At 38.8% G+C, this 13,749-nt stretch overlaps 1 protein-coding gene across 2 annotated transcripts in view; it reads left to right on the top strand.

Moving 5' to 3' along the window:
- The first annotated feature begins 9,550 nt into the window (after positions 1 to 9,550).
- Positions 9,551 to 13,749, top strand: part of notch1b (notch receptor 1b) — a 49,781-nt gene continuing 45,582 nt past the window's right edge. For both annotated transcript variants that reach the window (XM_034090448.2, XM_034090447.2), the window contains exons 1-2: positions 9,551 to 9,787; positions 10,532 to 10,613. In XM_034090448.2, coding sequence (XP_033946339.1) covers positions 9,730 to 9,787; positions 10,532 to 10,613 — 140 coding nt within the window. In that variant the 5' untranslated portion in view covers positions 9,551 to 9,729. The remainder of the gene's footprint in view (positions 9,788 to 10,531; positions 10,614 to 13,749) is intronic.

The following is a 13,749-nucleotide window of genomic DNA, read 5'->3' as shown; positions in this document are numbered from 1 at the left end:
TTACTCATCCACTAAAAAATATCAGTTTATCCTTGATAATTACTAGGGCCGGGACTTTAACGCGTTAATTAAGATTAATTAATTACACAAAAATTAACGTGTTAAAAAAATTAACGCATTTTAATCGCACTTTAATCGCACTTATTTTTGCACAGCGGAACGTTTCTCACTGGATGAGTTTCAGGCGTACCGATTATACTGGAGCACCAACTAACGTTCATGACTTCAAACAACAACAAACCACGGTGAACAATAGTCAAACATGAACGAACAAGCTGATGAGACCGCTTTGGTCGGCCCCGTGGATGGGACATTTTGTTTTAAAAAACGGACGGATGGAAGCGTCGATAAGAGCACGGTTGTGTGCAAATTATGCAAAAAAGGATTTGCATATCACCGCAGCACATCCAGCCTAAAGTATCACCTAACTGCAAAGCATGTAGCAGCTAGCGTGGACGTTATAACGCCCGACTCCGAGTGCAAGGAACCACACCCTGACCCAACCCACACTCAACCAGATGACTGGTTTCAGGGCCAGGATAAGTAAGTCCACGTCTGAGAAAATAACCAACTCACTGGATTGCACTCGACTGTAGACCACTTGGAGTAAAATCCATGTGAAAATTGCTTCTCACTGTTCTCAGGTCAAATATGTATATTTGATTAAAAATGCGATTAATTTCGATTAATTAATTAAAAAGCCTCTAATTAATTAGATACATTTTTTTAATCGAGTCCCGGCTCTAATAATTACACAATATTGCATTACTCATCCACTAAAAAATATCAGTTTATCCTTGATAATTACACAATATTGATTGGTTTAAATTGTGTACAATGTTTTTGTGTTTTTTACCTTCGATTCGGAGAAACAAATAGTTTTTTCGGAGTTTAGACACTACAGAGTTTCCGAAGGCACTACACTACCCAGAATCCTCAGCTATCGTTTGGGACTACAACATCCGCTTTCCTTTACAAACCCTGTGATTGTCCTCAAGCTCTGTGATTAGATGTTGGAGTGGCAGTGCGACAAGGTTACGCAAATATGGCAGTAGCCATTGATCATCTTAAGATAAGATAAGATAAGATATACTTTATTGATCCCAAGTTGGGAAATGTTTTTGTTACAGCAGCATGTACTACTTTGTTCTACTCCACTACAATTCAGAGGTTAACCTGGTATTTTTACTCCACTACATTTATTTAGTTACTTTGCAGACTGATTACTGATTAATGATGTGAAATATAAACAACCCTTAAATCAGACTTTAGTTACACCTGAGTAAAATTCAGGGAGGTGATTGTCAAGTGCCAAAATAAACTATGCAATATATTAGACTTTAAGTACTTTGTCAGACTTAATATTTATCTGTAGATACCCCCAAAATGTTGTTCTTATTCAAAAGAATACCTTCACTTAAAGTATTCTTTAATGTTTAAATAAAGCCTTATTAGTTTGTCTGTTTTGCACATCCTCCTATTAATATCTTTGGACGTCCTCCACTTGCTGTTTTATTGTAGAGATCACTACAGTATCTTCTTGATATTTTCTATTCTATATTTCTATCATTGACCTTCTACTTTCCCCTTATTTTGTATGTAGGCTACTCTTAATATTCAAATGTTTTCATCAAATATAACATATTCAACAACCAAATTCAATAACGTGCTTTAGCCACTAGGCGGTGCGGGTTAAAAAAACAGTGGTGTAGTTAATAAAACATAATAATATCAAACATAATATTACTATTAACTTTATTGTGAAATTAAAACAGAACGGCAAAGAAAAAGTTTCAGTCTCTCGATTTGAAGCTTATGCATTGTACCATGAACCTGAATATACCTCTAACAGTCAACTTCATGAGGAGTTGGAAAGGTAGTTTCTGAAGATGTTACAAATAACACACAGCAGCCATAACAACTTTGTATTATTAGTGTAGGACACTTATGTATGTATAACATCTGCAGATGTGTAGTTTTAATCATGTTTTCGCATCATTGTACAAGATATTGCTATAATATTTCACTGTAGTTCTATAGAACTACAATATGTGAAATATTTATAAATATCATGTATATTATATATGATATATAATGTAATATATCAGATATTAATTTGTATACACATTAATATCTGATTAGTAAAACATCACAGACAGAAAGGTATATCCGTCATTTAATGGTAAGCTATTGAAATTCTGATTCCATAGATGTGTCTCCCATCACCCAAAACCCCTGACTATTCTCTCAACTCATTATTTACATTCTTTAATTAAAAGAAAATCAGCAATATCTTTAAAAACTACAAGTCCCATTCTATCAGCTGTGTACAGTTATGGTGTAAATACAACCTATCTACCAATTTGATCAAATATAAAAGTCAGCCGAATTAGTGTTGATACTGCAAGGAGACATATTGTGTGAAGAGAAATTGAAGATGTTGTTTAATTGCTGATATATTTATGATCCACGTCACGTATTCAGTTTCGGTGGCAGTTATTCTAGTTTGTCCAGAAGTCTGCTAATCAGGGCTCTATAAATAAAAAACTACAGCAGATATTTTATATTTAATGCAGCCGAACCGTGCATTACAATGCCGTTATGTGATGACCTCCAAAGAGAAAAGCAAGCACATTCGGAATAAAGTATTTTTTTATTTTTTTTAAATGTTTTTGGATTTCATATCGCATAAACACCATATCCCAATGTGCATTGCGGCTAAAACATCCAATCACCGAGCTTCAACGATATATCTGAGGATTATGGGTAGTTCGATGAAAATCGATCAAAACCTCTGAAAAAAGAAATGTGTCTCTCAGAATCGAAAGGGAAAAACCTATGGGAGAAAAACACAAAAGCAGTGTACACAATTTAAACCAATTAATGTTGTGAAGGATAAACTGATGTTTTTTAGTGGATGAGTACTACAGGTATAGCTTTAAAATCATTAGACAGTGTGGGGATTACGGTTTTATTATGAAAACTTCGAGACCGGAAATACTGTTTTCACCCCGTGAGGGTTGACGCTAACTTTACATGGACGCTGCCGTATATACTCGTTCTCCTGGAGAGACATCAAATCATCTTTGTAATATCTATCAAAGATCCTACACATCCACTGGACGTGGATTCTGAAAGTACAATATGCACTTCTCGCTAGAAATCTAATCAAAAAGCATTTTAATGGCCAAACTATTCCACAATTTAGGATTTATTTTTTAGGAGAGGGTTATTTGTGAATATACGACCCTCCGCAGCGTTTGCATTCAACGGGAGCACTAGAGGTTGAAAACTTTAAAACGTGATTATAGGTCGTAATAATTGCGCTTGAACAATCGACCTATTTGGTCGTATGAGTTGAAGGACTTGTTGAAAACCACTGGATGTGGCCTGCTCACAGCAGATCTCTGATGAGTGTCAACAGATGACCTGGAAAATCTCCAACACTGACAGAAACAAGAAGAGTGAATAATAATATAATAATCATTTAAAATCCACAAGCAGTTATACTGATACCTGCATGTCTGTATCAGAACATAAGTTATAATGTGTTTTCATGTTTTATTTTCTGCTTTACTTGATGAGACAAAACATTAATAATCTTTTACAGTTGTCCACAACCTTACCTTTAGCTGTGGATGAACAGTTAATAAGTAAAGTACTTTCCATGACAGTGCGTGACATAAACATGTCCAGGCATGTCCCATACACACCACATCTGTCGCTGCAGGCTGCCCGGCGCCCACCCACACTCTTTCTCAAAGGCGAAACAGAAGATCTTGTATGCAAAGTGGAATTAGCATCATACATTCTTGGCAGAAAGCTCATTCATGAAATTCAGAGAGTGCAGCAGTTGAACAAGTTTACGTCATCAACATAACTGTCAGCCAAATATCAGGAGAACGGTCATGATGATAGATGATGCAAGATTATATGTCCCTGTGATCATTTAGTTCATGATAAAATAACAGACTCCATATATAAGAAAAGGAACTACTGAGAGTGGTTATGAGAGTCATTCCTCCAAAAATATTTCATGCATGAAAATACATTGAGAATATATTCTCTTCGTTTTAGTAAAGCATTCATCAAATAAGGAAACTATTTAAATGTATGGTTTATGTATTTTTCAGCCGTTGAATACAGTTCACTTTGCATTCTAGGTATACAGTAATCCCTCATTAGATGGCTAAAATGTCAGAAATCACGGTTTTGACGGATTGTGTTGTAGCTTTCTGATTTGATCCAATCCTGAGCAGCTGTCTCTGTTTTTCAGGCTGATGAAGTAGAACAGGTCTCTCCATCTGTGCTGCTGCAGTCCATGGGACAGACCCCAACCCCCAGGTCAACACAATGAGAAGGAAATCAACACAAATCCTGTTTACTCTCCACCTCACAATGTGACACAATAAACACATTTCCCCCCGTTTTTCCCCACAATGAACAACTGCACAAAAGGAAGTTAGGCACATTTGAACATGTCATACAACTTGTAGAGAGGATGTGTGTTGTGTTGTTGTATTTCAAACATCGGTTCTTCTCACCAGGGAGATGACCTGCAGTGAGAAACAGTCAATAAAAAGTGAAAAATGATACCAGAGTATGACCTTGATGGTTGAGACATTTAACATTTGGGGCCACAGAACATTTGATCACATCTAAAGTTGTTGTTTACAGTTTATAAATGGCCTATAATCAGGAATGCCAAAATAAAGAAAAGTCTCATATATTATTATATATGATTAAATGTTTAATAAAAGATGTAACCGATTCTAGTTTCCCCCCACCCCTCGCCATAACTTCTGCTTTTACATGCGTGTGAAAATTCAAAACACCAAATGAAATTAGGTTATCCTCTTAAGGTCATTAAATTAAGTGACTTAAATCTAGGTAGGTTAATAGCCAAAAAACCAAAGCTGATTATAGCCAGACTGAAATATTAACATAACCCATATAGTATTGCCTTAATCTGACTATAATCATGTTATTAATGTGCATGTGAACAGACTGATTAACATTTGGCTTCACACATCTCTTCATTGTTTAACATGTTCTCTCCATCACTGTCTCCTCTTCCACTCCTACGCTCTGTCTGCCCTCAGGCTTTAAACATCTGCTTTTTTTTCCCTCTCAGGCTGCTGTTTTACCTGTAATGTACAGTACTGGGCGAGTCTCTCTGTGTCACTCACGGTTTTAAAGAGATCCCTTAAAATACTTATTTTGGTTCTTATATTTTACTGTTATACAATATTAAGTCTTAGTGTATTAAATGGGACTTTTTTTACACTAATCATAAGGGAACCAATGAAGGCATATATTTATATTTGACCAATATTGCACTTATGCGATTATTTTCAAAGTTCCTTCTTTTATCTTCCTTCTTATGTATTATTGTAATTTAAAATAATATATATAAATCGTACTGATCTCCTGGCATTAACAGTATTGTAATATATAACACAAAGGTAAATGCACACTGACTATGGCTCTAAAGCTTTTATTTGGATAACTCAAGCCTCAAAACGTTAACCGTTCCTGCTCTTGAGGAGCTGCAGCATTTTTTTAAAAGACAAACTCAAAGATACAAAACAACTTTAATTTTACTTTTAATAATTTCTTCCATGCTCTGATCCACGGCCTCTTTCCATTTTGCAACCACGCACTAGCTACGCAAGAATTGAACTACTCTTTTAACAATGTAAACATGTGGATTGCATTTAAACCCGGCCTCTCGGACATTTTCACAAGTAGTCAGACCTGTTTGTAGTCAAGAGGATTTAATCAATTGCAGTATAAATACACTTGCACGAATATAAAACCAAATACCCCAAATGGAGCCAAAATCTACACCATGAAGGGGTATACAAAGCAACTATGTTGGCTATGTGGTAAAAAAAAGACCCATAGTACATATGGATTTCTACAAGTTATAAAACATGAACATGAACTGTTTTTATAGGTTTACATATAGGTGGACCTTGAGTGAAGATTGTTTGTCAACTGCCGTTTCAAAGGTCAACTAATGAGCAAAAATGTACAGGTGAGAAGAGATTACTGTATATACTGTAGCATTAATTAAAAGAGTTGCTTCATGCTGCACTTCCATGAAGTTTGGGACTCAAGAGACAGACAGTAAAAACTATGGTGAGAAATCAAGATACCATGACCGTGGTAACAGTGAAACTCCTCAACTACTGACCCCAGTTAGAAATTGTGATATTACATAAACACATGGTATCTGTCTTTATTTTTTTTTAACTTGACAGCAGTTTACCTGTGTGAAGCTGCTCAGACTGTGTTCATAAACCACCTGATGGGAACATCACCCTGCTCCTGCTGACTCCGCAGCCTGGCTGACTGAAAGTGATTCCCTGTCAGCGTTTATTTATCAGTTTAGAGATCCTATCTCTAACAGGTTCCCAGGTTTGTCAGGTTGTGATGACCCGATACAATAGTGCAGCAACAAGTTGAACTAATGTGAGTTTTAAAGACCAAAACTAATACTTTAATAAATGAAAGTTGCATTTGGTCCTTCTTGTTACTCTCTCTCATATCTTGTATGGAAACCAAACACTGGTATCATGCAAAAAACTTCTTCCATCAAACATTACAGCGTTTCTACCAAAAGTTAAAGATAATATGTCAAATGTATCGTTTACCATACTTCATGGATAAGTAAGTACTGGCCTGCTGCCAAAAGAAAGGTTTCAAGTTTTTAGAATTTATGTTCAACTAATGCTTAGTGACGTTTGAAAACAACGTCATGTTTTTGAAATTGTTTCAAATGGCGTTCTTGAAATCTTTTAGGTATTTTTTGTTTGTTTGTGTCCATAAGAAATGTTACCGTACTCGTACCATAGTACCATGGTATATTTACCATGGTACATGTATTACAGTATTTTTTATCACAGCCCCTAGTGTCAAATAATAATTCCAAAAAAATGCAAATAAATGCAAAACAAATACATCTTAAAATATATTTTAAGATCATGTTTAATCATCTGATTCATCTGTACATTGCTGTTTTAGTCTGTGTTCTTCAAATTAGTGTATACAGTGTGCCTATTGAGCCATTTTGAACAACGTGGGTCAAGCCCCGATCTAGCCCCTCTCTCTCACTGTGAAAGTAAATGGGTGCTGTAAAAATGACACTGTGCATGCTGCATGGGGCCTCACGCAGGGGGCCTCACGCAGGGGGCCTCACGCAGGGGGCCTCACGCAGGGGGCCTCACGCAGGGGGCCTCGGCTTATGAGCTCGGCTTGTGCGCAGTTCTCAGCGCAGTTCTCCCCCCCCCGGCTGACACACGAGAGTGAGAGGTGACAAGGGGAGCACGTCTATAACCTGACACGTTGCAATGAATCGACATCTGACCAATCACGGCTTTGATACGGCCACTAGTGCAGGTGAAGATATGTCGGCGAAAAGACAGTTTCAGTCTGGCTAGAGCATCACTCGAAGGTGGGTTATTGTATGAGTCAAATGTACAACCTGCGAATGTTGTATAAGTCAAATGTCAAACTTTTGCCAATTGCGATATTAAAACATCAGCTGCAATTCACGACATGAAGAAGGCAGTCTCTGCATAGCATATATGCTAATGGGGATGCAGTTATTTCCAGCATTCTTTATCATTCATTAAAGTATTTTATGCCTTTTATCTGCTAATGTAGAGGAGGAAGAGTGATAAACTGTCTGTCTAGTTGACTTACATAACAGTTAAAGTTTACAGCCTAAAAAACATGGAGCATTTTTCCCCCTTTTATTCATTTTTATGTCAATTTGCACATTTCATGGTGATGCTCAGCCGCTCCCCTTAACTCCTAACAGTCATCATCATCATGTCAATCAGAACACAGAGAAATACTGATCGAAATGTGTGTGTAGTTGTTGATACATTGCTGACAGAGGGAACTACATTTGAATGCAGATTTAAGAAATATCAGTTTTTGAGCATGTCATAAGCATGTTTTGTCTTGACTATATTACAACTATATTATAATAAAAATAAAATAGTATTTATATTAGTAGTCCTGTGTCTTGGATCCTCTATCCTGAGTTCTGGATTAAGTCGTGGATTTCGGGTCGTGGCTGAACCTGTCTCTGCGGTCCTGCCTTGGGTCTCGTCTTGCTGCTTCCCTGATGGCTTCCACAGGATTGTAGCTGACATCCTCGTGGATTCATCTTCTTATTACAGACACATGCATTTCCTAACATTCGGTCTATATGCTGTAAAATGTATTATCTCTTCGATTTACACACAGCATCTATTGCACGTCTGTCCGTCCTGGGAGAGGGATCCCTCCTCTGTTGCTCTCCCTGAGGTTTCTCCCATTTTTTCCCCTTAAACTGTGGGTTTTCTCTGTAAGTTTTTCCTTGTACGATGTGAGGGTCTAAGGATAGAGGGTGTCGTTTTTCTCATACTGATATTCTGAACAATCTGTGCTGTTAATTTGCTGTAAAGTGTCTCTACTGTAGGCTATTTTTATTTTATGTACAGCACTTTGGCTCCACCAAAAATCGTTTGTAAATGTGCTATATAAATAAAACTTGATTTGATTTTGATTTGATTATTAAATTGATTATGATTATTAGTAGAAGTAGTTTATTTGCATTAATTATATTTTAATCTTTTTGAGGCTAGTATTTGGCAGGAAATGCAGACGTATTCAACATTTACCATTTACTTCACTGTATAAAAAAGTAACTGTGTTGATAATAATAATAATAAACAGGAATTATATTTGCGGAGTACTTTGTCTCCAAAACATTTTTTTTCTCACTCCTGTCGGTTGGGGGGAGGTCCTCATCTCACAATGTCGCTTGGGGCCCCAAGTTGGCCAGGGACGGCCCTGCTTATGGGTGTATATCTAAAAGTCATATAACATCAAAATTGTACAGTACTGTACTTTAGTAAATGTGCTGAGTTTAGGTTTTTTCATACAAACATTTAAAGCTTACCTAGTGTAGTTAAGTCACTTAAAAAGTTTTCTGAGGCTTTTTTTAAAGTTTGTCGATGAGGCAGAAGACAACGCTCACGGTTTTTAATTTACTAAAGGCTAATGTGTTTATTTTTTGTTCAAGAACAAACTTCTGGGCTTAATGACTCATTGATAACTAATTGTTTACTGTGTAAAACACACATTACTGGTAACTTTTTGAGACATGATAAGTGCTGTATGGAAACCGCGGGCACAGACCATGACCCAGACTAATTGCTGCAACCAGCCCAAAAAAAACGAGAACACTTGTGTGTGCTTGTCTATGTAGACTGACCGTGTGATTGTTGTGACCGTGTGTGTGTGTGTGTGTGTGTGTGTGTGTGTGTGTGTGTGTGTGTGTGTGTGTGTGTGTATGTGTGTGTGTGTGTGTGTGTGCGTGTGTGTGTGTGTGTGTGTGTGTGTGTGTGCGTGCGTGCGTGCGTGTGTGTGTGTGTGCAAGTGCGTGTGCAAGTGTGTGTGTCTGTGTGTGTTTGTTTGTGTTTGTGTGTGTTACGCCCCTCAGTGCAGCGGATGGAGCACTGCGTCCCCTCAAGTCATTTCCAAGCCGGGATCTGAAGTGACAACATCTCATGCTCGGAGTTCATCGCATTCACCGCTTTTACTTTCTCTGTGGATCTACTCAAGGATGAACTGAAAGTCGTTTTTTTTTTATCTGACAGAGAGGAAGACACACTATCGGATCTATGAAAAACCCGCGTGGATTTGTTCAACCATTTTAAACCAGAAGGAATGCATATTTTCTTTGTGAAACTAACTTTCTTGTTGTCGCTGATAGCACTAACACGAGGTAAGTGGCGCAAGGGGGGGGGGGGGGCTCACTGTATGTGTTGTTGTCTTCATCAGTAAGATACAATGTCTTATTATACTTATTGTGTGTGTTGAAGACTCAGTGTAGAGTTTGACTCGAACCTGTTGCATTCGCTGCTTTGTGAACTGATGGACTGAAACTGAAGTGTAGCAATTTGTTTTGACTCATCCTCTATGTGAACTCAGTTTACTGTTAATTGGCCTTACTTAAGCTTACTTACTTACTTGCTTAACTGTGCGATTTCATGCAACTGTGGGCATCATCTTAAACACAGCTTTCCTGCTCTCCTGACTTGCAAACTGGATAAATCCAAGCTTTTTCACTTTGCAAGGGCAGATTGGGCGCACTTGTCCAGCAAACACTCAACTTTGTTCTCAGTATGTAAACGCATGCATCTGAAGTTTGCATTCAGAGCAGTGTGTGTGTGTGTGTGTGTTTTATATTATTGCAAAGCAGTGTTACTCCTCAAATGGCACATTCTTTTTGGGACAGCTGCAGAGAGGAGCATGCCACTGCCAAACCAGTGTCAGCCCCCCTGTTTACACACACACTGCTCTTTTGAGGTGGCAAGAGTCACACCTAGACTTCACATTTATGGAGTATCCACTGAAGGAAAACACATATTTGCTGCATCACATAAAACCCCCAAATAGTTACTGGTTCGTTACGTTTTTTGAAAGTTAAAAAAGTTTCAACAGGTGTATTAAAACTTTTCATTTGCAGGTCTAAGATGCTCCATGCCCACGGAGTCGTGTTTGAACCTGGGGAGGTGTGAAGCAACTCCAGATGGCAATGGAGAGTGCAAGTAAGTTTAGTTTTTTCTTCCCCGTGACCGATTCTTGGTGAGGAATACCTGCAGAGAAATGTGTGATTTTGGAATTTGACATGACTCAGATTTTTGGTTGACATGTGAAGGCTGTAAAGGGGGGGGAAAGCTCACACCAGTGTTGCTATTTCTTGTAGGTGAATGGTCAGAGAGCTGAGACAGAAATGAGTGGACATTGATGAGGACAGGGGTCAGTGTGAGAGAGTGTGTTTGTGTGTTGCTGCCACCACACTCTCCCCTCTCGCAGCCCTAAATCTCGCTTTTTCTTTTCTTCCACCGAGCGACAGCTGGAGTTGCCAGAAGCTCGGCTACCATTGTTCTCCGCTGCGATTAATTCTGTGTGACTAATCTGGGTGAGGCTTCCCAGAGAGACCCTCAGACCCTGTCCTCAACCCCCCCCCCCTCTCTTCACAACCCCTCCTCTCTCAGGGATTGTGTCCCCTCCTCAATGGCCCTCAGTACTCTCTCTCTCCTCTCATTCCCTTAGACAGATGGCATCGGCTAGATGTTTTTTAACCTGCTTAAAGGAATGGAAACAAGTTCTACATTCTGCCTTTTTTTTATTTGGAGATGTTTTCAATCCGGGTAAACCAATAAGCCGCACAGAAGTGTTTTTTTCCACGTCTTTACAACAATAGCCTACTTTACGCTTGGCTCTATTTCCATCCTGGCATGAGCAGATCAGCCAGTGTCATCTTACTGTCGCAGGGCTCGCTGACCGGGGGAATGATTGGGCAGACTGGGTCACTGCTCCGAGACAGCAAGACCCAGGCAGCCATCTTGGCCCCCCACCACATCTTTATTTGCTCTGGTTGTATTATTCACCCCTCAATCGCACAACCCCCCCCTACCCATACCCTTCAACTCCCCACCTTCCCTACCTCCTCACTGGGCCACAAAGCCATCCTTGTGCCCCTTCACTGTCCTACTCCTCAGTCTTCTCCAATTAAACATGGAGATGGACATCCTCGCAGTTTTGAAAAGATTTAAGCGGGCAAACAAGGCTTTATGTGTTTGTTGAGAACATTGCTGTGCTATTTGTCACTGTACCACCAGAGGGCATGGAGAAAAAGTTTAGGTTCATCAAGTTCAGGCAGCAAAATATTGACTGCAACAACTTAGTGGTGAAATGAAAACTTGGTTGATCAATTAGTCGATGTTTGATGAATGAGGATCATTGTCAGAAGTTCAAATAATGATAATAAATAATAATATACTTATAATAGCCACCCCAAGTCTTAGGCGATGTGTTTATCTAATTGTCGATTAGTCAACTAATCATTGCAGCATTAACCAGAACTGCAAAGGGGAACATATCCTGCTCTTTCTTGTCATATGTTATTGCTAACTCAATATCTTTAGATTTTGTACTTTTGTTTGAACCAAAAATACATTCATTCTTGGATCACAAGTCCAAAACAGACATACTCCAAACAACTATTATCTCTTTTGGACTACAGTTATGAACCCCTTCTCTTCTGAAATGTAACTCACTAAAGACAGCAGTAAATGTAAAAGTTTATTCTCGCCTATTATTTTCGATTAGTGTTATTTTGTGAATGCACTCCCTAAAAAGAATGTTGCTGTTGTGGCGCGATTAGGTTCTTAAGGTGATTTATTGTTTTAGAAATTGGGAGGTTTTGTGCTTTCTAAAGATGTATAATGTGTCTGTGATGATTCAACCAGCTGCTGCTTGGTCCTTTATGTAAGGAGGTGATGGTTGTTCTTCAATTTGAGACTTGAGACTAATATTGTTGACAAAATCTTTTGGAAGGAACAAAGAATACTTCTGTTTTCGCATGAGAATTCTTCATTAAAGGATTGCTTTGTCAACTTTGAAATGACTGAAAGGGAAATCCAGCTGAGGTGCACCAGAGCTTGTGGTATCCACACGTTCAGTGCTGGTATTCAAGCTAAAAATAATTTTGGTAGGATCCAGCCTAATCCAAACAATAGCTTCTTTACTAAGGCTTAGATCCTCTCTGGTAAAGGCCCAAGTCTTCAAAGCCCATGCCCACAGTTTGTTATAGAAGTTTTGACATCTCAGGCCCAAGCCAAGATAACCCTGAGGAAATGCCTGTGATTATTTTGTCATAACCAGATGAGACATTATACAATATGACAATAATTTATTAGTGAACGCAATGCAGAGTTTTTTTTGCCCCCTGCCTCACTTCATTCCTGGCAGGATTACGACTTGGTTTGTTCTTAGTCAAGAAGCCGCCGCTCTTGAACTCCAGAGTTATGTCGAGGTCAAGTAAGTGGGATTGGAAGCTTCAGTTTGATATGGTCTGACAGAGATGCCTGCCTACTTGACGTGCCATACCATAAATACCATCTCCTCTTCGTATCTGGCCTGCCTGGCCTTGTTAGATCCTGACTGAAGTGTTATCTCCAAAGAGCTTGGAGGAGGCCTCTCATTTACAGCAGAGGCTTGGCGGCAGGAGAGAGCAGTGACAGAGCCGAGTCGATCCGGACCAGGAAATATAACTCCATTCCAGTGGCACAATGGCCAGAATGAAAGAGCTTCTCTCTGCCAGGAGGGATGAGAGATGTCGGGCGAGGAAGGATGCTGCTGAGAGATCACAAACCTTCATCATCAGTTAGTCAGCGTGATGAAAACATACAGCAGACAGCCTGTTGATTGCCGGGAGTCACGTGATGATTTAGGATTTAGGTTCTCATGGCAGATGAAAGCCTCAAGTTTGTATGGAGAGGCCATACTTGAGATAAAACAGAAACTCTTCTAATGTTTCAGTAGAGAAGAATCATTTGCATTTTTGTCTTGTTGTACACAAAAGCCTGAGCTGCTAGTTTATTATGTAATCAATCAGTTTACAAAGGCTTTAATATACATTCGGATTAGTTTGTATTTCATTGACAATAAGTTGTTGTTTTCCACCATCAGAGACTAAAATGTTCTTCTAACCGGTTGACATAAAACATAGTTATAAAAAAGTGACGGCTGGTAAATGTAGGATTTGAGTTGCGTCGAGGATTCCTTTTTGACATGACAGATACCACGATACTATCCAACATATTCATTTCAATACTGTGTATTGCAAAATCCCTACTTATTTGACAAAACATCTTAACTTATATATTCATCAGTATT

The sequence above is a fragment of the Pseudochaenichthys georgianus genome, chromosome 9 (genome assembly GCF_902827115.2).
Source record: "Pseudochaenichthys georgianus chromosome 9, fPseGeo1.2, whole genome shotgun sequence".
In the NCBI taxonomy this organism is placed as follows: domain Eukaryota; kingdom Metazoa; phylum Chordata; class Actinopteri; order Perciformes; family Channichthyidae; genus Pseudochaenichthys; species Pseudochaenichthys georgianus.
This window is presented reverse-complemented; position numbering and strand designations above follow the sequence as displayed.